The 27,925-nt window shown below is 46.5% G+C and overlaps 1 protein-coding gene and 1 non-coding gene across 5 annotated transcripts in view; both read right to left on the bottom strand.

Moving 5' to 3' along the window:
* LOC141087706 (mitogen-activated protein kinase 11-like) overlaps positions 1 to 27,585 on the bottom strand; it is an 83,017-nt gene extending 55,432 nt beyond the window's left edge. Inside the window, exons 1-2 of one of the 4 annotated variants that reach the window (XM_073573432.1) lie at positions 27,430 to 27,585; positions 268 to 397 (exon numbers count right to left, since the gene is read on the bottom strand). In XM_073573432.1, the coding sequence (XP_073429533.1) occupies positions 268 to 282 (15 nt within the window). In that variant the 5' untranslated portion in view covers positions 283 to 397; positions 27,430 to 27,585. Of the gene's footprint in view, positions 1 to 267; positions 398 to 25,911; positions 26,096 to 26,141; positions 26,286 to 27,336 lie in introns of those variants that run through there. The other 3 variants (XM_073573433.1, XM_073573431.1, XM_073573429.1) reach the window with 3 other exon arrangements.
* Positions 13,584 to 13,669, bottom strand: TRNAR-UCU (transfer RNA arginine (anticodon UCU)). The gene is given in 2 exon segments: positions 13,584 to 13,619; positions 13,633 to 13,669. It is a non-coding gene; the product is annotated as a tRNA-Arg (tRNA).
* Positions 27,586 to 27,925: the final 340 nt, after the last annotated feature.

Here is a 27,925-nt window from a genome sequence, read left to right as displayed (position 1 = left end):
TGAAACCGCAGAAAGAATTGACATGTCATTTCTGCGGATTCCGCTGCGGTTTGCCATCTCCTCCATTGTGGAGATGAAAAACCGCAGGGCAAAACCGCAGAGCAATCCGCAGGTCTTTTGACCTGCAGATTTACCTGCCGATTTTACAAAATCCGCGCGGCCAAATCCGCAGCGTGTGCACGTAGCCTAATAGTTTTATACAGTAGAACACCTGCACAGTGACTGATACCGCAGTGACACTTTTCCTAGTAGGAAATCATTGCTTACATTTTCATGTTTCATGTGTTTCAGCAAACGCAGCTCCCTGTAGGTCCGCCGGGCATGGACAAGGGACTGAAAAGGTCGGGAGAGCTTTTTTACTGCCACCTTCTGTCTCGTCTTTGTGTCATAGGCCGAACTGGAAAACAAAATAAAATAAGTATGAGGGCAAGTAAAAAACTGAGATCATTGCATGAAAACCGTGAACACCTGTGTGTGCTTAGGGGTACAGATATGGCGGTCTCGCTTCTCCCGTGCAGCCCACTCTTATTCACACACTAATAAAACTGAAAAAATTATGGCGATGAGCTCAAATTGTGTGTGGTTCTTCTAACCATCATTATTTTTTCAGGGCTGGGAATGAATCCAGGCACAAAGGAAACGTTTCCAAAACCCATCGTTTCTCCTCGCTGTCGGGATGCATTGAAAGCTTTGATGAGTAATGTCAGGAGGGAGCATGGTCCTGGAAACACAATTGGAAATGCAGCCTCACCAGATTATTAGAAACACCAAGTGTAAAGCCAAATGCTAATAAAAGCGCAGCGCACAGAAAGGTGTGAATATAATCAATTACTCTCCGTACATGCACAGAGACTTCTGAGAACTAGAAATATCAAAGTAGACAAAACAAGTTCTCCTGCCATTGTGATTAAGGCACCGCTTACATAGATTGTCCGGTGGCACAATACAGCCAATGAGCAGTAAACCGCTACTAACCAGCGGTCGTTCAGTAGGCTGGCAGACCAAAGTAAGAGATGTGCAGACATGGAAAAAGACTTAGGCATCTTAGTCAATAAGAAGCTAAATTGGAGTGCCCAGTGTTAGGCAGCTGCCACCAAAGCAAATAGGGTCATGGGATGCAGTAGAAGAGGTCTGGGGACACGAGATGAAAACATAATTCTCCCTCTGTACAAATCACTCGTCAGACCACACTTGGAGTATTGTGTGCAATTTTAGACGCCGGTGCTCAAGAAAGACATTACTGAACTTGAAAGGGTTCAAAGGTGGGCTACTAAAATGATAAATGGAGTTGGTTCACTACAATACCCAGAAAGGTTATCAAAATTAGGTCTATTTACTCTAGAAAAGAGAAGACTTAGAGGAGACTTAATATATATGTACAAGTATATCAGAGGGCAATACAGAGATCTCTCCAATGAACTGTTTGTACCAAGGACTGTGACAAGAACAAGGGGGCATTCTCTTCATTTGGAGGAAAGACAATTTCTGCACCAGCATACAAGAGGGTTCTTCACGGTAAGAGCAGTGAGGCTCTGGAATTCTCTTCCTGAGGAAGTGGTGATGGCCAACTCACTGAATGAATGTAAGAAAGGAATGGATGCTTTTCTTGTGAGTAACAGTATAGAAGGTTATGAATAACAGAATATTAAAGGTAGATGGTTGACCCAGCTAAGGGGAAGGAATTTTTTTCCCTATGGAGAAAATTGGCTTCTACTCTGTGGGTTTTTTGCCTTCCCCAGGATCAGCAATGCAGAACAGCTGCATTAAAAATAGGCTGAACTAGATGGACATAAGGTCTTCCTTCAGCCTTCAAAACTATGTTACTATGTGCACTGAGCCATCTGTTACACATCGCCCAATACACATAGGCTGCTACAGTTCTGCAGAAAAGATCAGTTCACCCAATGAACGGGTTTATGATTACCTTTCAGGGTGAATGCAGCTTAAAGGGGTTTTCCCATGAACAAAGTTCATTTTAATCAATAGAGCTTGGAATAATAATAAGTTCCACAATTGGATGTGGGTAAATAAAATGTTTCTGTGCTGAGATAATCTTATAAATGTGCCCCTGCTGTGTACTGTGTAATGGCTGTGTCTGTGCAGCAGGAACATGGTCTGATCATACCACAACTACTGGGCTGGGGGGGGGTCAAAAGCAGACACGACAGCATGGGATTGAAGCGGATTATTACTTTGGGGTAAAACATTTCCCTGCCTGCTTCTAAATATGTTTTACCTTAAAAGAAAGCAGAAGCCAGACCATGGTCCTATATGGTCAGACACAGCAAGGGGACATTTATAATCACCCTTTCCAATCTCTCACAGTTAACATCATGCTTTCCTCCTTACCTGAAGCCCGCTGCCTCAGAGTAACCCTTGACTCTGCCCTGTGCTTCAATCCGCACATCCAAGCTCTTTCCACCTCCTGTTGTATGCAGCTCAAAAATATTTCCAGAATCTGTCCTTTCCTCAACCCTCAATCTACTAAAATCCTTGTGCATGCCCTCTTTATCTACCGCCTCGACTACTGCAACATCCTTTTCTGTGGCTTCACTGCTAACACCCTCGCACCTCTCCAGTCCATCCTTAACTCTGCTGCCCGACTAATTCATCTCTTCTCCCCTCTGCAAATCTCTTCACTGGCTCCCATTCCCTCAGTGTATCCAGTTCAAATTACTAATACTGACCTACAAGGCCATCTATACCGTCTCCTCCGTATATCTCCCGATACCTTCCCTCACGTTATCTCTGGTCCTCCCAAGACCCCCTTCTTTCCTCCACGTTTATTCGCTCCTCACGTAACCACCCCTTATTTTAGTTTGTGCTTGCACTTGATTTCAACATAGTACGACCGTATGATCATACTTTTGTTGCGTCAATTTATGTCGCGATGCGACTCGATGTTATTGTCTGGTTTTGTTTTGACTAACGTTTTGTATTTCTTTCAACTTTGCTTTCCCTTCCCCACCAAAATGGTTTTGAAAAAGAATAAAACTTTGGAAAACTCACGTAACCACCTCCAAGACTTCTCCCGAATAGACCCCAACCTCTGGAATTTTGTGTCCCAACACGTCCGACTATCAACCACATTCGGATCCTTCAGACGGAACCTGAAAATCCACTTCTTCAGGAAAGCTTGCAGCCTGCAATGACCCCGCTGCCTCCTCACCACTCCTGGAGGTACCGCAACGCCCCGACCTACTGACCCTTCCCCACCATCCTGCAGAATATAAGCCCGCAAGGGCAGGGTCCTCTCTCCCCTCTGTATCAGTCTGTGATTGTTAGTTTGTGTACTGTAAGTGATATCTAATTTGTATGTAACCCCTTCTCATGTACAGCACCATGGAATCAATGGTAATATATAAAACAACAACAACAACAACAACTAGATGGGCATTTCCTGAAGGAAATACATGGTGCTTGAACAGCGCTGCCAGCTTTACAGCAGTGTATCAGGTGTCGACTGTAAGAAAGTAAAGTTAGAATATGAATGTTTTGTATAGCCACTTTGGCCACTAGGTAGCCATTTTGGCACATTTGACACCTCTGTAGCCACTTTGGCCACTTGGTAGCCACTGTGGCACCTCGGTAGCCACTGTGGCACATTCGGCACCTCGGTAGCCACTGTGGCCACTTGGTAGCCACTGTGGCACATTCGGCACCTCGGTAGCCACTGTGGCCACTTGGTAGCCACTGTGGCACATTCGGCACCTCGGTGGCTACCAAGTGGCTACTGTGGCACATTCGGCACCTCTGTAGCCACTTTGGCCACTTGGTAGCCACTGTGGCACATTCGGCACCTCGGTAGCCACGGTAGCCACTTGGTAGCCACTGTGGCACATTCGGCACCTCGGTAGCCACGGTAGCCACTTGGTAGCCACTGTGGCACATTCGGCACCTCGGTAGCCACGGTAGCCACTTGGTAGCCACTGTGGCACATTCGGCACCTCGGTAGCCACGGTAGCCACTGTGGCACATTCGGCACCTCGGTAGCCACTGTGGCCCCTCGGTAGCCACTGTGGCCCATTCGGCAGCCACTGTGGCCCATTCGGCACCTCGGTAGCCACTGTGGCCCATTCGGCACCTCGGTAGCCACTGTGGCCCATTCGGCACCTCGGTAGCCACTGTGGCCCATTCGGCACCTCGGTAGCCACTGTGGCCCATTCGGCACCTCGGTAGCCACTGTGGCCCATTCGGCACCTCGGTAGCCACTGTGGCCCATTCGGCACCTCGGTAGCCACTGTGGCCCATTCGGCACCTCGGTAGCCACTGTGGCCCATTCGGCACCTCGGTAGCCACTGTGGCACATTCGGCACCTCGGTAGCCACTGTGGCACATTCGGCACCTCGGTAGCCACTGTGGCACATTCGGCACCTCGGTAGCCACTGTGGCACATTCGGCACCTCGGTAGCCACTGTGGCACATTCGGCACCTCGGTAGCCACTGTGGCCACTTGGTAGCCTCTTTGGCACATTCGGCACCTCGGTAGCCACTGTGGCACATTCGGCACCCACTTTGGCCACTTGGTAGCCCCTTTGGCACCTCGGTGGCCACTTGGTAGCCACTGTGGCACATTCGGCACCTCGGTAGCCACTTGGCAGCCCCTTTAGCACCGCTGTAGCCACTTGGCCACTTGGTAGCCTCTTTGGCACATTCGGCACCTCGGTAGCCACTTGGTAGCCACTGTGGCACATTCGGCACCCACTTTAGCCACTTGGTAGCCCCTTTGGCACCTCGGTGGCCACTTGGTAGCCACTGTGGCACATTCGGCACCTCGGTAGCCACTTAGTAGCCACTGTGGCACATTCGGCACCTCGGTAGCCACTTGGCAGCCCCTTTAGCACCTCTGTAGCCACTTGGCCACTTGGTAGCCTCTTTGGCACATTCGGCACCTCGGTAGCCACTTGGTAGCCACTGTGGCACATTCGGCACCCACTTTGGCCACTTGGTAGCCCCTTTGGCACCTCGGTGGCCACTTGGTAGCCACTGTGGCACATTCGGCACCTCGGTAGCCACTTGGCAGCCCCTTTAGCACCTCTGTAGCCACTTGGCCACTTGGTAGCCCCTTTGGCATCTCTGTAGCCACTTGGCCACTTGGTAGCCACTGTGGCACATTCGGCACCTCTGTAGCCACTTTGGCCACTTTGCCTGCACATATCAATGAGCTTAACTGCCATTTCAATCGCCTCAGGGCATGTTTTACCTTCCCATGGAAAAGCATTGAGACAGTGCATTCCAATGACGGGAAAAAATTTTTTCAAATGCAAATTGCGCAAAAACTACAAATCCGATTGACACGAAAAATACTTAGCACACCTCTCGTGGACGCTGGCTTTGAAACGACACCTCAACGGAGTCTGTGCGTGTAGCGGTTCTGGCCACATTAATTGCAGAAATCAACTGAATAATAATAAGAATAAGTTAGCAGCGTTCGGATTACAATATAGTGGTTTTTTCAAACCACTATAACTAGATAAGTTCCTTAGGGGGTCTAGTTTCCAAAATGGGGTCACTTGTGGGGGGTTTCCACAGTTTAGGAACATCAGGGGCTCTCCAAAAGCAACATGACACCCGCAGACCATTCCATCGAAGTCTGCATTCCAAAACATCACTACTTCCCTTCCGAGCCCCGACGTGTGCCCATACAGTAGTTTTCTCCCACATATGGGGTATCAGCGTACTCAGGACAAATTGGACAAGAACTTTTGGGGTCCAATTTCTCCTTGTACCCTTGGGAAAATAAAAACATTGGTGACTAAAAGATCATGTTTGTGGAAAAAATACGATTTTTTTTATTATCACGCCCGGTCGTTATAAACTTCTGTGAAGCACTGGGGGGGTTCAAAGTGCTCACCACACATCTAGATAAGTTCCTTGGGGGGTCTAGTTTCCAAAATGGTGTCATTTGTGGGGGGGTTTCTACTGTTTTGGTACATCAGGGGCTTTCCAAATGCGACATGGTGTCCGATCTCAATTCCAGCCAAAAACGTCAAATGGCGCTGCTTCCCTTCCGAACTCTGCCATGCGCCCAAATAGTCATTTACACCCACATATGGGGTATCAGCGTACTCAGGACAAATTGCACAATAACTTTTAGGGTCCTGTTACCCTTGGAAAAATAAAAATTGGGGGTGAAAAGATCATTTTTGTGGAAAAAAAATATGATTTTTTAATTGTACAGCTGTACGTTATATACTTCTGTGAAGCCCTTGTGGGATCAAAGTTCTCACCACATATCTAGACAAGTTCCTTGGGGGGGGGGGGGGGTCTAGTTTCCAAAATGGGTTCACTTGTGGGGGGTTTCCACTGTTTAGGTACATCAGGGGCTCTCCAAACGCGACATGGCGTCCGATCTGAATTCCAGCCTATTTTGCATTGAAAAAGTCAAACGGCGCTCCTTCCCTTCTGAGGTCTGCCATGCGCCGAAACAGTGGTTCCCCCCACATATCAGGTATCAGCGTACTCAGGACAAATTGCACAATAACTTTTGCAGTCCAATTTCTCCTGTTACCCTTGGTAAAATAAAAAAAAATTGAACCTGAAGTATTTTTTTTTGTGAAAAAAAAAGTTAAATGTTCATTTTTTTTTTAAATATTCAAAAAATTCCTGTGACGCACCTAAAGGGTTAATAAACTTCTTGAATGTGGTTTTGAGCACCTTAAGGGGTGCAGTTTTTAGAATGGTGTCACTTTTGGCTATTTTCTATCATATAGACCCCCTCAAAGTGGCTTCAAATGTGATGTGGTCCGTAAAAATAAAATGGTTTTGCAAAAATGAGAAATCGCTGGCCAATTTTTAACCCTTATAACTTCCTGACAAAAAAAAATTTTGGTTCCAAAATTGTGCTGATGTAAAGTAAACATGTGGGAAATGTTAGTTAAGTTTTTTGTGTGCTGTAGCTCTGATTTAAGGGCATAAAAATTCAAATTTGGAAAATTGCGAAATTGTCAATTTTCGCCAAATTTCCGTTTTTCTCACTAATAAACGCAAGTTATATGAATGAAATTTTATCACTAACATGAAGTACAATATGTCACGAGAAAACACTGTCAGAATCACCGGGATCAACGGAAGCATTTCAGAGTTATAACCTCATAAAGGGACAGTGGTCAGAATTGTAAAAATTGGCCCGGTCATGAACGTGCAAACCACCCTTGGGGCTTAAATAAGTTCTGTCCAGGCCCATCTTTCTCCATACATTAGACTCAGCAGAATGTGTCTGACTATCCCTACCAAGAGAACACCCAGCAGGAAGATGCGGACTACAAGAACTAGTTGGGAGTGGGTGGCTGCAAGCACCGTAGCTTTACGGGAGGTGAATATATGCAGACAAGCAACTGTGGCAGAGGACAGAAGACTACTGCTGGGAGAGACACAAACCAACACGGAAAAAAAAAAATAAAGGGCAATAATGTAAAGAGCATTCCCATTCAAAGGACCAAAGGAGTCCCATCTACTGGAGTGCCGCTAAGTAAATTGCACGTACCCCATCAGCTTTAACCACCCACTTCTAACGACCTCTGTAGGAACTGCAATGACTGCCGTATTGGGTGTGCTCCAGAAACAAATAGAACTAGCTAACGTCTATACACACACTTTACCCCTTGCAAATTTGCAATGTTTTTTTGCTTAGTGGTTTTCTACAATCAAAAGAAAACTCTTGGATAACTTCAGTGTTAATTACAGTTCACAAATCTTTTATTTTTAATAAGATTTACATCCACTACTATAGATTGGAGACCTTAATTGACATGTTTGTGATGTGCTGGAGTGCTCCAGTGTATGGTGGGCAAGCTGGAAGTCACTACCTAATATATGTCTATGAGACAGAACAAGATGGCCACAGACTTACATTGAGGGCTTATGATCGTTAATTCCAACTTCCAGTCAGTCAGAAGTTGCGGTCACAAGATGGTGCGGGACCGAAGCGGTGCTGGGAACAGCTGAAGCCAGCAGATGGTAAGTATAATTCTAGCGTCAGGGAACTTACATTAGTGGCACCATTCCAGAGCAGAAATTGAAAAAAAAAAAAAAAAAAAAAAGGGGAATTAGACGTACCGGTAATTCTGTTTCCAGAAGTCCCTCAGGACAGCACTATGGAGGTAGTCTTTCCTTGACCTATAGCGGGACAGGATCACAGAGAGGTTAAAAGGCCCCTCCCACCTCCAGTGTTTTTTCTAAGTACCACCGAGGATGGATGTAAATGGTCTAAACACACCCTTACAAACGCATATGTAAGACCCTTTACGGCTCCATCCCAATCTCGAGCCATGATGACCTGATGGATGAACAATCTGCCGTACGATCGATCCCATGCAAGCCTAAAGACAAACATAAGGGAGGGAACTAAGGCTAGTTTCATACTAGAGTTTATTCCATGCAGCGCTCGGCGCCACTAAGCCCCACCCCCCTGCCCGCCCCATCCGGTCATCGCCGCCTACTATCGCACATGGACGCATGCGATCTGCGCACCCTATCTTTAGCATAGGGTGCGCAGATCGTGCGCTAGTAGGATTTTGGTGTGCGCTGCGCACTTTTGAAGGTGCGCCGAACGCAGCATGTTGCATTTCAGCGCACCTTCAAAAGTGCGCAGCGCACGCCAAAATCCTACTAGCGCACGATCTATGCACCCTAAGCTAAAGATAAGGTGCGCAGATCATATGCATCCATGTGCGATAGTAGGTGGCGATGACCAGATGGGGCGGGCAGGAAGCCGTCAGGGGGTGGGGCTTAGCGGCGCCGTGTGGAATAAACGCTAGTGTGAAACTAGCCTAAGGGTGCTGTCCTGAGGGACTTCTGGAAACAATTACCGGTAGGTCTAATTCCCTTTTTCCATTACGTCCCTCCGGACAGCACCATGGAGGATACCAAAGCAAAGGTCCCAGGGTGGGTACAGAAGCCCAAGGCTCAAAGTCCTAGGTAAGAACCAGGCTAGATATAGAAATTATCTGAAAGATGAGAATATAGATATCGAAAGGGATCTACAAAAGGTGATCCCCAAAGTGTCTGATATATGTTTATAATGGTCAATTTCAGTATGAATGTGGTAAACAAGATCTGCAATGGAAACAAACCGTTGTACCCCAATACCAAGAATGAACAGCAGAAAATTAGTTATTGTGGTAGATACTTATAAACCCCGCACAGCTACAGAATAGGTCTAAAACCTTATTGCCCAGCGAAAGTATGGTGATAACCACAGCCATAATACAATGAGGACTGTGCCGACCGGTAATCCGATGCATGTGCTTATAATACAAGGCTGTTCCTTAGTCGGTCCTCCTGGGCTCGGATTAAACCCTGGTTAGAGACCGGTTTACCATACTACGAGGAAACCTGCAGGACAGAGAACCTGGACTGCTGGAAGATCAACGCAATAACAGTTAGTACATGGAAAAGGGCAGAGCATTGGGACGCGTGTACCCTACTCATCCAGGAGATCATGTCCATTCTGAATCCTTTAGATATCCAACCCCTTCTTGGGGTTTAGACATTATTTGAAGCTAAGGAAATACTCCATCTGGCAGGTAACATCTCCTGCTCCTACCAACATTGGGCTTCTCATTAGAAGCAAAGCACTGAAAGGGAAATGTGGATCTTCCCTCCTGTTTTACTGATGTTAGACACGGAGTCTGGACTCTGGAATGGAGGAGTGTAAGTGTGGTTGGTGGGTGCGTGTGTGGTGGTGGTGGTGGTGGTGGGGTTGTTGGTAAGAACCCTTTGACACAAGATATTATTTGAAACTGCCTCTATACAAGTCATTAGCCCAGACGTTGTAAATGTGTCAACTTATTTATCTATTATATCCTAAAAGGCAATCTTCTTAGAGATATTTACACCCCTGACTGCCATGGAGGGAGGAACCACACTATAACTAGAGGGAAGTAGATTTCCTCCCATCACAGAGGGTACTGTCTACTACAAGGCAGAAGGACTATGGGTTCTTGACTGTAAGAGACCTGGATACAGCTTCTTTACCTTAGCAGCCCTGACTGCTGTAAGAGCAATGAGTATGGGATCCTCTGCCACATGACGCAGAGCTGCTGATTCGCCACATGGTACAAAGAGCAGTGATGTCCCTAGTAAACATAATACAACGGATTTATGGGACAAGAATCTGTCTACCGGGTGTTGATCAAGGAAACTAGTCCGACTGCTCTATGTGGAGTTGGGAAGAATTTTTTTCTTCCACCTCGTGGGATTTCCTGAACCCAGAGTAGTATGCCCACTAAGAGGATGAACCCCAAGACATATATCTCCCTTCAAAAGCTAACTATGAAAGAGACTTGTCTTTAGTACTCAAGGCAGTAACTCACTTGAGAGTTCTGCTCCAAACAGAAGAAAGGCTAATTTAATAGGCTGATTCACGCATAACTGTTCATCTGGCTAAGCACTGTTGCATAGAATGAAGCAACGGAAGATGGATCTGGGTTCCGAAACACGAGGACCGGAGTTGGGGCCTGAGACAAAATGTGAAGTGGTAGGCCGACCATACAAGGTGCGGGCTGCAACAAGGCACAAGTCAGAAGGTCTAAGCAAGAGGCACAAAGCCACAACACCCAAGGTATTATGAAGCACAGAGGAACTATGACACAAATGACACCTTGAGGCCCAGAGGTAGCAAAGCCACATGACGCCATATGATGCACAGAAGCACTACGCTGTACAGAAGCTCTATGATGCAATATGATGCGCAAAGACACTATGGGGCATTATGAAGCAATATGATGCCTAGAGGCACTATGAAGCCTTATGATACAATATGATGCGCAAAGGCACTATGAAGCCATATGATGCAATACGATGCACAAAGGCACTATGAAGCCATAAGATGCAATACGATGCACAAAGGCACAATGAAGCCATATGATGCAGTATGATGTACAAAGGTACAATGAAGCCATATGATGCAATCTGGCGCACAATGATGCGATCTGGCGCCCGGCGGCGATATGACACACAGAAGCACCAAGATGAAATGATGCATAGAGGCACTATGATGTAATATGATGCATAGACTACGGCCATGCTTGAAGGTGCCAAACGAGAGACAAGGCCCACAGTTACATCCAAGAGAGCAATCAGAGATCCGGATAAACCTCTGCTCTGAATAGTACATCTCAATTGTCAGACCGGCTCCACCTGAAGGAGCCAATTAATGAGCCGCAGCTGGAGGGCAGTCTTCCTGGAGACCATGTGCTGCATTCCACCATGTGTCCAGCCATAAGGCTATGTGCACACGCTGCGGTTTTGGCCGCAATCGATCTTCAGCAGTTCTGCAGACAGTGTACAGTAGCATGTAAATCTATGTGATTTACAATCTGCTGTGCACATGCTGCGGATTTTTAACTGGGGAAAAGCTGCGGTTTTGAATCCGCAGAAAGAAATGACATGTCACTTTTCTGCGGATTACCATCTCCTCCATTGTAGAGGTGATAAACCGCAGGCCAATCCGCAGGTAATTTTACCTGCGGTTCCGCAGACCAATCCGCGTGTGCACATAGCGTAAGGCTCTGTGCAGACGGCCTGCAACTAACAGAGGTCACATTATGAGATGTAGCTTGGACACAAGGCCTTACTATAGCCTAGAGGTCCAAGGCCTAGCTGCTTATCTGTGAAAACACATCTCAGCACATGATGCTCTAGGCCTGGCTTTTGGCACAAAGGCATGAGCTAGTATCAGCCCAGAGGCCTAGGCCACCAACACAACATTCCAATGTGCACGCACCTGTGATGGCTCCACACCTGCTAGAAAGACAGGGGGAGCTGGTAACGCCCAGAGCCTATCATGGAGGGAAGCCGTGTCTGGTCAGGAATGATTGTATTACTGCCAGTGATTTCCTCTCCTGTGCCCCACGAGATCCAGAAAACAAGCCTGCTGCCTGTCTCGTTCTACACTTCCGCATTCTGCCGTGGAACGCACGCCAACCTTATGCTGACGTTACCGGAGGCGCGACGGCCTTCTCCACCCCATGTTTTCCAGAAGTAGCAGTGTTTCGCTGGCCGGCGAACAAGCAGAGAGCCTTCCACCGGGAGGCCGGCGAACAAGCAGAGAGCCTTCCACCGGGAGGAGCGGCTCCACCCAGGAGCACGTCCGCTCGACTGCTCTTTGGGGCAGAGACAGGGGGAAGGATTGGATGCACCACACGATCCCCCTGAGCCCATCATGCAGGCTGGCTGAGGAACTTCTCCAAGAGGTGTCAGCCACTGTCCGCTTGGCCGGGGGGGTGGGGGAAGAGGGCTGAGACCCCCAATCCCTGAGACCACCTGGTACAGCGATTGATGGCTGAGGGACCTCTACCCAGAGAGGAATCAGCCACGGACTGCCTAGCCATAAATGTCCACAGGCTATCTTCACTCTAGGCGTAACCTCTCATACAACCGTCCCTTGCTGGGACAGGAAAAACACTGGAGGGTGGAGGTGGGAGGGGCCTTTTAACCTCTCTGTGATCCTGTCCCGCTATCGGTCAAGGAAGGACTACCTCCGTGGTGCTGACCGGGGGGACATAATGGAGAAACAAAATGCTGGAGTGGTGCCTTAAAACGGTTGTAACATAGTTACTGTAGCAAGGCCGAAAAAAGACATTTGTCCATCCAGTTCAGCCTATATTCCGTCAGAATAAATCCCCAGATCTAAGTCCTTCTAAAGAACCTAATAACTGTAAGATACAATATTGTTACGCTCCAGGAAGACATCCAGGCCTCTCTTGAACCCCTCGACTTAGTTCACCATCACCACCTCCTCAGGCAAGGAATTCCAGATTCTCACTGCCCTAACAGTAAAGAATCCTCTTCTATGCTGGTGGAAAAACCTTCTCTCCTCCAGACGCAGAGTATGCCCCCTTGTGACCGTCATCTTTCTTGGTATGAACAGATCCTCGGAAAGATTTGTATTGTCTCCTTATATACTTATACATGGTTATTAGATCGCCCCTAAGTCATCTTTTTTCTAGACTAAATAATCCTAATTTTTCTAATCTCTCTGAGTATTGTAGTTTCCCCATCCCTTTTATTAATTTTGTTGCCGTCCTTTGTACTCGCTTTAGTTCCATTATATCCTTCCTGAGCACCGGTGCCCAAAACTGTACACAGTACTCCATGTGCGGTGTAACCAGGGATTTGTGCAGAGGAAGTATAATACTCTCATCAGGTGTATCCAGACCTCTTAATGCACCCCATGATCCTGTTTGCCTTGGCAGCCGCTGCCTGGCACTGGCTGCTCCCGGTAAGTTTATCAGTAACAAGGATCCCAAAGTCCTTCTCCATGTCAGATTTACCCAGTGGTTTCCTGTTCAGTGTGTAATGGTGATATGGATTCCTTCTTCCCATGTCTATAATCTTACATTTATCATTGTTAAACCGCATCTGCCACCTTTCGGCCCAAGTTTCCAACTTATCCAGATCCATCTGTAGCAGAAATACTATCTTCTTTTGTATTGACTGCTTAGCATAGTTTTGTATCATCTGCAAATATAGATATTTTACTGTGTAATCCTTCTACCAGATTGTTAATAAATACGTTGAAGGGAATAGGTCCCAACACCGACCCCAGGGCTACCCCACTGGTCACAGCGACCAAAATACAACTCTGGTGGGACTCGAACCCACAACCTTTGAATCACATCAGCTCCATAGAAGTCCAATGCGCTATCCATTGAGCCACAGAGCCACACAAGGAAGCCATGCGGTGGCAGGGAATCGAACCCAGGTCAGATGCTTGGAAGGCAGCTATGCTCCCCACTATACCACCGTATTGGCTTTGAGGGAACAAGTACGGAGCTCTCTAGGGGAAAAAAAAAAAAAAAAAAAGAACTGAATTCTAGTTTCAAAAACACTACATAGGATCCACCAATAAGAAGTAGCATCAGCTTTGCGTGCCTTATGAAAACGAGGTCAGACTAACCTGCTCCTACATATAATTTACCTGATTTAGTCATGTCTCGGTCCTGGTGCACTCTTATTAGAAACAGATGGGCAGATTCATGAAAATTTCTCATCTCGAGTGCCCCACAGACCAGTGATAAATGTATTCCATGGGAAACCCCTTTGTATGTCTCTTATTGTACGGACTCCGGGTTTTTGCAGCGATTTTTTTTCTAGCTATGAAGCCTATTTCTTCCTATAACAGATACACAAAGATCTGTGCCTAGAAAAGCCGTGCTCCTCTGATCAGTTCATTTATAATTTAGCAGGGCGTCTCGGCCTCGAGAAAGAGCAGTGTGCTAAGTGTGAATGCTCACCACAGGATACAGATGTGGCTTTGCCATAGGAGACAACATTTCTAAGAAGCTGCCCTGCCATTAGAAACCTGCTGCCCTGACACGAGCGCTCGGTGACTAGCAATGTACCAATGCGCATCATTGCTATATTAATATTCTAAAAATGCAGGGAGGAGTGTATCCATACAACTGGAACGACTGGTTCCCAGACCTGAAATACTTATATAGGATTAAGCTATTAACCCAATCCCACAGCTCAACGGGTTTTTATAGGACAAGAAGCTTAACAATAAATAAAGCCAGAGATGATAAATGGTATAGAGGTGTTATTCTAAGACATGGCGAGGACACGTCACTATATAGAAGTATGGATGGAACACTGTGTAGGCGAGGGAGCAGCACTACATGGCAAGGTTTACACAAGTCTTACAGGTTTATCATTTTAGTCATAGAGAAAAAAGTTGAGCAAAAAGATTGCGGGGCCCGATGCTGCGGCTACGTTTGTAGTCCGTGACAGTCACCTGGCATCATCCATGGCACTTCTGATTAGTAGGGCCGTCGTCATCGGAGTCACGCACTCCTGATGATTAGCATCCTGGCGAATCAGAAGGCACCAGGAGTGCCAGCAGATAGAAGGCAGGTCTCAGGGCACAGGTCAGGCAGCCATGGACTACAAACGTGGCTACTAGACTAGGATTGTGCAGATCTTTTACGCTCAACTCCAAAACAGACCTTACAGAGTTTCCTTCAGAACCTTTGATGAAATAACAGCTGCCCCCTAATCTGTTCTTTTATGGCATAAAAAAAATAAGATAACGCACCCAATGATATCGCGCTCACAATGGCGTCATGACCAAGTCCTGCCAATTCCGTCTCATCCAGGGCAAAATACCCTTTGATGGCAGCAAGAGAAGCAAAGCTGGAATGGTTAGAAATCCCTATATGACAAGGACCTTTCATGGACATTTACTTTAACCATTTTATGAGTAAGGTACAGAAAACTTAAAGAGAAACCATCGCTTCATATTTTATTTCAGAGATCAGTAGCACAAAAAGTGAAAATAGATTTACCTTTAACCCCTTTTCGACCGGGGTTATTTTCGTTTTTGCTTTTCGCTCCCTTTCTTCCCAGAGCCATAACTTTTTTACTTTTCAGTCAATATGGCCATGTGAGGGCTTATTTTTTTGCGGGAAGAGTTGTACTTTTGAACAACACCATTGATTTTACCATGTCGTGTACTACAAAACAGGAACAAAATTCCAAGTGCGGTGAAATTGCAAAAAAAAGTGCAATCCCACACTTGTTTTTTGCTTGGCTTTTTTGCTAGGCTCACTAAATGCTAAAACTGACCCACCATTATGATTCGCCAGGTCATTACGAGTTCATAGACACCAAACATGTCTAGGTTCTTTTTTATCTAAGTGGTGAAAAAAAAAAAAAAAAAAAATCCAAAGGTTGCTAAAAAAAAACAAACACTATTTTCCGAGACCTGTAGAGTCTCCATTTTTCGTGATCTGGGGTCGGGTGAGGGCTTATTTTTTGCGTGCCGAGCTCTCGTTTTTAATGATACCACTTTTATGTAGACACGTTCTTTTGATCGCCCGTTATTGCATTTTAATGCATTGTCACAGAGATCAAAAAAACGTAATTCTGGGGTTTTGACTTTTTTTCTCGTTATGCCGTTTAGTGATCAGGTTAATGCTTTTTTTTTTTATTGATAGATTGGGTGATTCTGAACGCGGCGATACCCAATATGTGTATGTGGGATTTTTATTTACTGTTTTATTTTGATTGGGGGGAAAGGGGGGTGATTTGAACTTTTAGTGGTTTTTTTTTTATTTCTAAACATTTTTTGTTTTTTTGGCATGCTTCAATAGCGTGCACAACTTGATCGGCTCTGCTACATATGGGCGATGAGCAGATCGCCCATATGTAGCAGATTTACTCCTGTGCTTTCAGCGCTAACCACCGGCAGCGCTGAAAGCCATCAGCCTGGAACAACCATAGGAGGTCTCTACGAGTCCTCTGGTTGTCCAGGCAACATGACGCCGACCCCCATCACGTGACGGGGGTCAGCGATGAGCTCACTTCCGGCCCGGTGGCCGGAAGTGCTATTTAAATGCCCGCTGTAAGCTTTGACAGCGAGATTTAACAAGTTAATAGGCACGGCCGGACGGCGATTCCGCTTGCGCCTATTGCGTGCACATGTCAGCTGTTCAAAACAGCTGACAAGTCCCAGATTTAATGCAGGCTCAGCGCCGGAGCCCTCATCAAAGCAGGGGAGATGTCTAATGATGGACTGTGTCCGTCATTGGACATTAAGGGGTTAAAGGGAACCTGGCAGGAGATGCATGCTTCCCGACACGGCGGCCTTTACAGTGCCATTCAAACATACATGGCTGTAATCATACAGCTAACGCCCGATATACTGCTCCTCAGGCAGCATGTATAACTGTAAGGTTCCTTTTAAGGGGGTGGTTCAGGCTTAGGCTACAAGTCTGCAGTCACTCTGTGTCCCCAGACTAGTGAATCCACTCGTGAAGGAAGAGAGTAGTCATGTAACCGCAAGTACATGATTTGCATACTTCCGGCCACCTTCCGACTAGACGAGTCCGGCCTCACTCAATACACTTGCATTGAGCGGGGCTGCGAACGTCTAGCTGGCATGCTGCAGCATGTATGCAAGATCGAACACTTGTGTTCACATGGCCGGCAGCGGCGAATCCTCACAGCGCATACAGTCATGGTCAAAAGTTTAGAGAATGACACAAATATTAATTTTTACAAAGTCTACTGCTTCATTTTTTCTAATGGCAATTTGCATATACTCCAGAATGTTATAAAGAGTGATCAGCTTAACAGCAATTACTTGCAAAGTCAATATTTGCCTAGAAAATTAACTTTATCCCCCAAAACACATTTCAACATCATTGCAGCCCTGCCTTAAAAGGACCAGCTAACATAGTTTCAGTGATTGCTCCATTAACACAGGTGTGGGTGTTGATGAGGACAGGGCTGGAGATCAATCTGTCATGATTAAGTAAGAATGACACCACTGGACACTTTAAAAGGCGGCTGCTGCTTGGCATCATTGTTTCTCTTCTGTTAACCATGGTTATCTCTAAAGAAACACATGCAGTCATCATTGCACTGCACAAAAATGGCCTAACAGGGAAGAGTATCGCAGCTACAAAGATTGCACCTCAGTCAACAATCTATCGCATCATCCAGAACTTCAAGAAGAGAGGTTCCCTTGTTGCCAAAAAGGCTCCAGGGCGCCCAAGAAAGACCAGCAAGCGCCAGGACCGTCTCTTAAAAGTGTTTCAGCTGCGGGATTGGGCTACCAGCAGTGCAGAGCTTGCTCAGGAATGGCAGCAGGCAGGTGTGAGTGCATCTGCACGCACTGTGAGGCGGAGATTCTTGGAGCAAGGCCTGGTCTCAAGGAGGGCAGCAAAGAAGCCACTTCTCTCCAGAAAAAACATCATGGACAGACTGATATTCTGCAAGAGGTACAGGGAGTGGACTGCTGAGGACTGGGGTAAAGTCATTTTCTCTGATGAATCCCCTTTTCGATTGTTTGGGACATCTGGAAAACGGCTTATTCGGAGAAGACCAGGTGAGCGCTACCACCAGTCTTGTCTCATGCCAACTGTCAAGCATCCTGAAACCATTCATGTGTGGGGTGGCTTCTCAGCCAAGGGAATGGGCTCTCTCTCAGTCTTGCCTAAAAACACAGCCATGAATAAAGAATGGTACCAGAATGTCCTCCAAGAGCAACTTCTCCCAACCGTCCAAGAGCAGTTTGGCGATCAACAATGCCTTTTTCAACATGATGGAGCACCTTGCCATAAAGCAAAGGTGATAACTAAATGGCCCAGGGAACAAAACTTAGATTTTGGGACCATGGCCTGGAAACTCCCCAGATCTTAATCCCATTGAGAACTTGTGGTCAATCATCAAGAGATGGGTGGACAAACAAAAACCTTCAAATTCAGACAAAATAAAAGCATTGATTTTGCAACAATGGACTGCTATCAGTCAGGATTTGATCCAGAAGTTGATTGAGAGCATGCCAGGGAGAATTGCTGAGGTCCTGAAGAAGGGTCAACACTGCAAATATTGACTTGCTGCATTAACTCATTCTAACTGTCAATATAACCTTTTGTTACTCATAATATGATTGCAATTATATTTCTGTATGTGATAAAAACATCTGACAAACACACATAAAAACCAGAGGGCCACAGATAATGTGAAAATATAATATTTGTGTCATTCTCTAAACTTTTGGCCATGACTGTACACAGTAGGCTGTGAAGATTCCCAAGTCTGCAGTCAGAGAGAATGAAGACTTGTAGTCTAAGGCTAGGCAACTCTCTCAACTCTCAATTCATTGGTAAAACCTGTCTTCAGTCGATACACATTTTACTATTACTGAAACAGGAGATGACAGTTGGTACTTTTAAAGTGCTATGGAGGAAGCTAGCGGCAAATACAGACATTCTGCAGGAAGTTCTCCTGATTTCCTCTCTCTGTAATGGAAAAATCTGTATGAAATGAGAATTTTGAGAGAGAAGTAGATTTCACTAATAAAGATATATCATAATGTTTCTTATTTTCATGTATGCTAATGATTTAGGCAAAAACAGATCTTAACTAATTTACATATTATGAAGACCTTGGATGTGTCTCTAAGATAAGACATCGGCTTGCAGGTGTCATTTTATGCAGCTTCCTATGACCTACATGCCCATATAGACAGCTTGTCAGGGTTGATTCTATTGACAGATTCCTTTTAATATGCCAGAAATGCAAAAAATAGTGAAACCTCTTCCAGCTGCCCCATGCATTGTCCCTGCCATGGAGGCTGATTCTTGGTCTCTTCGCTGGACAGTACAGCGATATGGCGGCGTCTGTAAAGCATCTTTCTTTCTAACATGACAGCCAAACATTTTACAGTAATCTGTAGGAGGGTTTCTGCCGCCTAAGGCTAGTTTCACATTAGCGCTTTTAAGCGCAGCGACGGCCTGCGCACGGCCGCAGCTAAGCCCCGCCTCCGCCGGTAGCTACGCCTACGGCGCATGACGCTGCATGCGTCCCCTATCTTTATCACTGGGGGCGCAGGCCGTGCGCAGTATGCGTTTGGCGGCGCATGCGTCCTTTTGATGGTGCGCCGACCTGCACCAAACGCAACCTGCTGCAGTTTGGTTGCGCTCGGCGCACAGTCAAAAAGGCGCATGCGCCGCCAAACGCATACTGCGCACGGCCTGCGCCCCCAGTGACAAAGATAGGGGACGCAGAACGCATGCAGCGTCATGCGCTGGTAGGCGGAGCTACCAGCAGAGGCACGGCAGGGGGCGGGGCTTAGCTGCAGCCGTGCGCAGGCCGTCGCTGCGCTTAAAAGCGCTAATGTGAAACTAGCCTTACCCAAGTGACAGACAACGTGAAAGCGATCAATAACCCTATGGGCACACTGGATGACACGTCGGGGTGTTTTCCCCATTTCGGCCATGGTATTTGCACTATAGTGAATGGAGCTGCTCCTTCTGCAGACACCTCTTAGCTACTTCCCAGCCAGACCACAGCAGATTTATTTTATTTGCCTCAGTTCAGTCTCAACTAAACTTGGGACTTATTTTTACAGCAAAAGGGAGGAAATATCGGGCAAAGGTAACATTCTGTTCTCCCATGCCCTGGAGATAATATCGGCCCCGCTTATCAGGGTTCTCAGAAATCACATTACATTTTCTAATGTCTTCCTGATACTACACCATAGTCTTATCACAGGGAACTGACATATCCATTAGGAAATAGCAGATAAAGGAGAAAATATTTGATTTGTTTTCTTACTATTTACAAAACATCATCCAGTAATGCAGAAAAATCGCAGTGAATCCTGGAGAGGACCATGGACCAGAAGATGACAAACGTATGTGACCCATCTGTATAAATGGTCTCCTCTGTGACTGGCTTACCCCCACTTTAGATGAGGCACTTAATGTAAAAAGGAACTGTACTGTCAACAAACCATGTCTAAATCAATGGCGCAGGCGAATATAATAATAGATCTTATCAGAGAATGCAGCTTTCTTCCCCAATTAAAACACACTGCTTCCCCTACCCCCCTCTCTGAACATAGCCACTCGGAAATGCCCGCTCACCGAAGTGGCCCGCCAACACAGGGAGGTGTCAGGTTACACCTCCTGTTATACTCATGGAGAGAGGGAGAACACAGGTAGAAAATACACAAAGATTGTGTTGAGCAGTGTAAGAAGTCTTTTACCTCACCCCAGTGCTGGATTCACAGGTACACTGCTTAACACAGTGAAATAGTTCCGGGACATAGTGTACCGGCGCATGCGCAGTAATGATTTTCGGCTTTGCCTGCAGTTGGGCAAAGCATACTGCGTGTACGTGGAGAAAAATTACTTTCCGCACGCGCAAATGATTGAGAAGAATACTGGAGAAGAGCGCGGACGGGGGCCACGGATGGGGTGGAGAAAAAAGAAGAAACACCGCCCATCGGACCGGTCCCAGGGCATTTACATAGGCCTGCAACTTCCGGTGACAGATTCCCTTTAATGTCTTCCATTCTGCTGCTCATCTGAGTGATAAGGAATGAAGAGCAGGAATCCATCTCTATGTGTTCTGTTGAATATGGGAGAGATCATAGCCGCTAGTCTCTTCCCACCAGCTCAAAAGTCAATTGCAAAAAAGTTGTTATCGCTTATCTACAGTTGTGGCCAAAAGTATTGACACCCCTGCAATTCTGTCAGATAATACTCAGTTTCTTCCTGAAAATGATTGCAAACACAAATTCTTTGGTATTATTATCTTCATTTAATTTGTCTTAAATGAAAAAACACAAAAAGAATTGTCCTAAAGCCAAATTGGATATAATTCCACACCAAACATAAAAAAGAGGGTGGACAAAAGTATTGGCACTGTTCGAAAAATCATGTGATGCTTCTCTAATTTGTGTAATTAACAGCACCTGTAACTTACCTGTGGCACCTAACAGGTGTTGGCAATAACTAATTCACACTTGCAGCCAGTTGACATGGATTAAAGTTGACTCAACCTCTGTCCTGTGTCCTTGTGTGTACCACATTGAGCATGGAGAAAAGAAAGAAGACCAAAGAACTGTCTGAGGACTTGAGAAACCAAATTGTGAGGAAGCATGAGCAATCTCAAGGCTACAAGTCCATCTCCAAAGACCTGAATTTCGTTCCTGTGTCTACCGTGCGCAGTGTCATCAAGAAGTTTAAAGCCCATGGCACTGTGGCTAACCTCCCTAGATGTGGACGGAAAAGAAAAATTGACAAGAGATTTCAACCCAAGATTGTGCGGATGTTGGATAAAGAACCTCGACTAGCATTCAAACAAGTTCAAGCTGCCCTGCAGTCCGAGGGTATTACAGTGTCAACCCGTACTATCCGTCGGCGTCTGAATAAAGGGGACTGTATGGTAGGAGACCCAGGAAGACCCCACTTCTTACCCCGAGACATAAAAAAGCCAGGCTGGAGTTTGCCAAAACTTACCTGAAAAAGCCTAAAACGTTTTGAAAGAATGTTCTATGGTCAGATGAGACAAAAGTAGAGCTTTTTGGGCAAAGGCATCACCATAGAGTTTACCGGAGGAAAAAAAAAGAGGCAAAGAAAAGAACACGGTCCCTACAGTCAAACATGGCAGAGGTTCCCTGATGTTTTGGGGGTGCTTAGCTGCCTCTGGCACTGGACTGCTTGACCGTGTGCATGGCATTATGAAGTCTGAAGACTACCAACAAATTTTGCAGCATAATGTAGGGCCCAGTGTGAGAAAGCTGGGTCTCCCTCACAGGTCATGGGTCTTCCAGCAGGACAATGACCCAAAACACACTTCAAAAAGCACTAGAAAATGGTTTGAGAGAAAGCACTGGAGACTTCTAAGGTGGCCAGCAATGAGTCCAGACCTGAATCCCATAGAACACCTGTGGAGAGATCTAAAAATGGCAGTTTGGAGAAGGCACCCTTCTAATATCAGGGACCTGGAGCAGTTTGCCAAAGAAGAATGGTCTAAAATTCCAGCAGAGCATTGTAAGAAACTCATTGATGGTTACTGGAAGCGGTTGGTCGCAGTTATTTTGGCTAAAGGTTGTGCAACCTAGTATTAGGCTGAGGGTGCCAATACTTTTGTCTGGCCCATTTTTGGAGTTTTGTGTGAAATGATCAATGTTTTGCTTCATTCTCTTTTGTGTTTTTTCATTTAAGACAAATTAAATGAAGATAATAATACCAAAGAATTTGTGATTGCAATCATTTTCAGGAAGAAACTGAGTATTATCTGACAGAATTGCAGGGGTGTCAATACTTTTGGTCACAACTGTATAACTTAGGGGATAACTTGCTGATCACTGGGTGTCTAACCGCGGTGACCCACAGCAATCTCAAGATCGGAGATCTGCAACTCTGGAGCGGAGACTTGCATTCTCGGCATCTGCTCCATTCATTGTCAATGGGTTTGCCAGAGGAAACAGAGCACAGCATTCGACTTTCTCCGACAGACCCATCAATAATGGATAGGGGTAACGTGTCATTTTGGGTATAGCGCTTTGAGAAAGAGCCTGGAAAAGCAAAAACTGGTTAAAAAAAAAAGCAGGGTACAAGTCACATAAAGGCCAAAAATCGTGCTATTCCTCTTACACAAAGCAAAACTAACCTGAAAAAGTTACTTTAAAATACAGTTACTCTTTAATTTGGCTTCGCATGGTGGGGCTCCACCACGGGATGAGCTACATTGGAATTGTGGCCACTGTATGTCCATGACCCTCGAGTGGACCTGCTCCACAACAGAACACAACCCACACACACGAGCTGGTGGCGGCTGTAGGAGCGGAGTCACACTGCGGACTACTGATGGATCACTTATTGATTACACTGCACCGAATCCAGCTGAAGTTCCTTCAAGCTGAAACCCATATTGTCCGGCCGCGCCACTTTCCTGACATGAAGAGGAAGTAAATGGCCGGTGAGCCGCTTGCTAAGCAAACAATGGGCTAGCGCTACCTTGCTTGCAGGATATCATACATGCGATATGTCTGTAACTCGCCGTCGTGCAGTCATTTTTAGTGTTACAAAAACCCAACTGCAGACCAGCCCCGAGAGCCACAGTCACAAAAAGTGACACTTTAGTCTGTGAGGCAGAGTAACCGCATCTTACAAACATTTAGCAGCTTTGGATTTCTTGTGACTGTTGTGTCATACTGCGTGCCACAAAGCACCCACACCGACAGTCTCACATACAGTGGGGACACAGCACCGTTCACCTTGTGCCCCAGTCGTGTATACTATACACTATATAGGGCAGCAGCGCCTACACACTGTGTACATACATTGTATAGGGCAGCAGCGCCTACACACTGTGTACATACATTGTATAGGGCAGCAGCGCCTACACACTGTGTACATACATTGTATAGGGCAGCAGCGCCTACACACTGTGTACATACATTGTATAGGGCAGCAGCGCCTACACACTGTGTACATACATTGTATAGGGCAGCAGCGCCTACACACTGTGTACATACATTGTATAGGGCAGCAGCGCCTACACACTGTGTACATACATTGTATAGGGCAGCAGCGCCTACACACTGTGTACATACATTGTATAGGGCAGCAGCGCCTACACACTGTGTACATACATTGTATAGGGCAGCAGCGCCTACACACTGTGTACATACATTGTATAGGGCAGCAGCGCCTACACACTGTGTACATACATTGTATAGGGCAGCAGCGCCTACACACTGTGTACATACATTGTATAGGGCAGCAGCGCCTACACACTGTGTACATACATTGTATAGGGCAGCAGCGCCTACACACTGTGTACATACATTGTATAGGGCAGCAGCGCCTACACACTGTGTACATACATTGTATAGGGCAGCAGCGCCTACACACTGTGTACATACATTGTATAGGGCAGCAGCGCCTACACACTGTGTACATACATTGTATAGGGCAGCAGCACCTACACACTGTGTACATACATTGTATAGGGCAGCAGCACCTACACACTGTGTACATACATTGTATAGGGCAGCAGCACCTACACACTGTGTACATACATTGTATAGGGCAGCAGCACCTACACACTGTGTACATACATTGTATAGGGCAGCAGCACCTACACACTGTGTACATACATTGTATAGGGCAGCAGCACCTACACACTGTGTACATACATTGTATAGGGCAGCAGCACCTACACACTGTGTACATACATTGTATAGGGCAGCAGCACCTACACACTGTGTACATACATTGTATAGGGCAGCAGCACCTACACACTGTGTACATACATTGTATAGGGCAGCAGCACCTACACACTGTGTACATACATTGTATAGGGCAGCAGCACCTACACACTGTGTACATACATTGTATAGGGCAGCAGCAGATACACACTGTGTACATACATTGTATAGGGCAGCAGCAGATACACACTGTGTACATACATTGTATAGGGCAGCAGCAGATACACACTGTGTACATACATTGTATAGGGCAGCAGCAGATACACACTGTGTACATACATTGTATAGGGCAGCAGCAGATACACACTGTGTACATACATTGTATAGGGCAGCAGCACCTACACACTGTGTACATACATTCTATAGGGCAGCAGCACCTACACACTGTGTACATACATTCTATAGGGCAGCAGCACCTACACACTGTGTACATACATTGTATAGGGCAGCAGCACCTACACACTGTGTACATACATTGTATAGGGCAGCAGCACCTACACACTGTGTACATACATTGTATAGGGCAGCAGCACCTACACACTGTGTACATACATTGTATAGGGCAGCAGCACCTACACACTGTGTACATACATTGTATAGGGCAGCAGCACCTACACACTGTGTACATACATTGTATAGGGCAGCAGCACCTACACACTGTGTACATACATTGTATAGGGCAGCAGCACCTACACACTGTGTACATACATTGTATAGGGCAGCAGCACCTACACACTGTGTACATACATTGTATAGGGCAGCAGCACCTACACACTGTGTACATACATTGTATAGGGCAGCAGCACCTACACACTGTGTACATACATTGTATAGGGCAGCAGCACCTACACACTGTGTACATACATTGTATAGGGCAGCAGCGCCTACACACTGTGTACATACATTGTATAGGGCAGCAGCGCCTACACACTGTGTACATACATTGTATAGGGCAGCAGCAGATACACACTGTGTACATACATTGTATAGGGCAGCAGCAGATACACACTGTGTACATACATTGTATAGGGCAGCAGCAGATACACACTGTGTACATACATTGTATAGGGCAGCAGCAGATACACACTGTGTACATACATTGTATAGGGCAGCAGCAGATACACACTGTGTACATACATTGTATAGGGCAGCAGCACCTACACACTGTGTACATACATTGTATAGGGCAGCAGCACATACACACTGTGTACATACATTGTATAGGGCAGCAGCACATACACACTGTGTACATACATTGTATAGGGCAGCAGCACCTACTCCCCGCACCTGGCACCTACAGGCACAGCCCCACCATATATTGCGGTGATCCCAGCGTCAGACACCGGGGCCCGGGAAGGAGGGAAGCACTTGTTCCTGGCCCATTCACCTACCAGACCGAGCCGTAGGCCCCGGAGCCTACAGGGGTGAGATGCTGATACCGCTCCGGCACCTCCCACACCGTCTTGTTTAGCTCTTGCCGGTAAAATCCACCGCGGCTGCTCATTTTGTGGAACCGGCAGACACCGCTCTGGCTGCCCGGGAGGAAGGAGGCGGAAGGAGGAGCGGTCTGGGCGGGTGGAGGAGGAGAGAGGACAGAGAGAAGCACCTCCATGCCACCCACCGTGTGTGCCAGCTGTACAGGAACTCGGTGCCTGCCGCCATCACTACCACAGACCGCAGGCGCGGGGCATGTTCTGCAGCAGCTGCCACCATTGTACAGAGATGGCGGGAGAATCCATGATAAAGGGCAGAGTGGTGGCAGGTGCCACACAGCACGGAAGCTGTAGCATAAGGTCTGATGGTTGGACGAGGCTGAAGTTGGTTTCTTATTTGGCAGTTTCTTCGGCAATATTTTCTTTTCTGTCTTTTATAGGTTAAACAACAAAAATAAGCATCACAATAAGGCTATGTGCACACGGAGGTTTTTGACTCTGCGGATTTTGTAGTAAAACCCGCAGATATCTGTGGTTTTACACCTCATAATGGATGATGTGAAACTGCAGCGTTTCTGCACTAAAGAATTGACATGCTGCTGATTGTAAACCGCGGAAAAATCCGCAGCATGTGCACTGCGTTTTCTATTGAAAACAATGGTACTGTGCAATGCACCTAAATCTGCTGCGGATGAGCAGCAGAATCCGCACCGTGTGCACATAGCCTCATAGCATGCAATGCAGCGAGGTGCCCAGCTGTGAATACACTTAACAGCTACAAAAATAGGCACTGAAAGGTGTTAATGAAAGGGTTAAATGACATTGGGCCACTGATAACACCCTGCAGACATCTATAGAACGGAGCCCCACATCACTCCCAGGTCCCTCCAGCCTGGCCCAAATGGGTTCTGGACATCAGAATTGGCATCAAAGTGGGCAAAGAGCCCATTTTCACAGATTTGAATAAGTAACTGATGTTTTTAATGGGTTAAGTGACTTTGGGCCACTGATCTCACACTAAAAATACGATGATGTGTATTCTTAATGTGAGGTCAGTGGCCCAAAGTCATTTAACCCCTTAAAAACAGTTACTTTTTCAAATTTGTGAAAATCAACTGTTTGCCCACTTTTATAGCAGTTCTGATGCCCAGAACCCATTTGGGCCAGGCTGGAGGGACCTGGGAGTGATGCAGGGCATCACTATTGTGACGTAGCGATCACTAGCGGGTTGGGGTGTACTCGCTTGGCAGCGATATAACATGCACGCAGGAATGTTCTTTCACTTAAAACCGCTCTCTCAGACCTGTGGGCACGCAGGCTCTGTAGCCTAATTGCAGTCTCTTTCTGACCCTGGTCAGCACTACATGGATTCCTGTCCGTTACCTGTTGGTGTCGGCCACACAGGTTCCCAGATACCTCTTATCGTCAGAGGTATCCCACAAATATTTTTCACTGACCCCGGTCAGTTTCACTCACAGTTCTCAGTCCGTCCACTTCGGAGGTATCTCATATACCACTCTGTAGTGTCCAGCCGGACACAGGGAAGTCTGTCCACTCTCACAGACTCCACACACTCACTGCCAAGTACTAAACACACCTCCATTACATAACTTGTAACCTCACCCACAGGTGAGGTATGGATCACCTGGGCTGGTCACATGGTCATGACCTCACTGCAGGTCCTGAAACTCACAACCACACACACAGGGAAAACAGAGTACGGTTAGCACCCTCACCCAGAGGTGAGGTAATATGTGTAAAGTCTGTTTCACATTTCAGTTTTTTGGCGTCCGCCAAAGTGTGAAAAAACGGATCCGTTTCCGTTTTGCCACAAACGGATGCTACCGGATCTGTTTTTTGGACGGATCCGCTTTAGCCACTAATGCAAGTCTATGGGGAAAAAAAAGGATCCGCCCCCAAAAAATGGCAGATCCGGTTTTTTTTTGCAATACGGCGGATTTTGACGGGCGTC

Source organism: Dendrobates tinctorius, unplaced genomic scaffold, assembly GCF_039654945.1.
Source record: "Dendrobates tinctorius isolate UK_male_01 unplaced genomic scaffold, ASM3965494v1 ptg000035l, whole genome shotgun sequence".
Taxonomy (NCBI): Eukaryota; Metazoa; Chordata; class Amphibia; order Anura; family Dendrobatidae; genus Dendrobates; species Dendrobates tinctorius.
The sequence above is the reverse complement of the archived record's forward strand: the minus strand, read 5'-3'. Positions and strand labels throughout refer to the sequence as shown.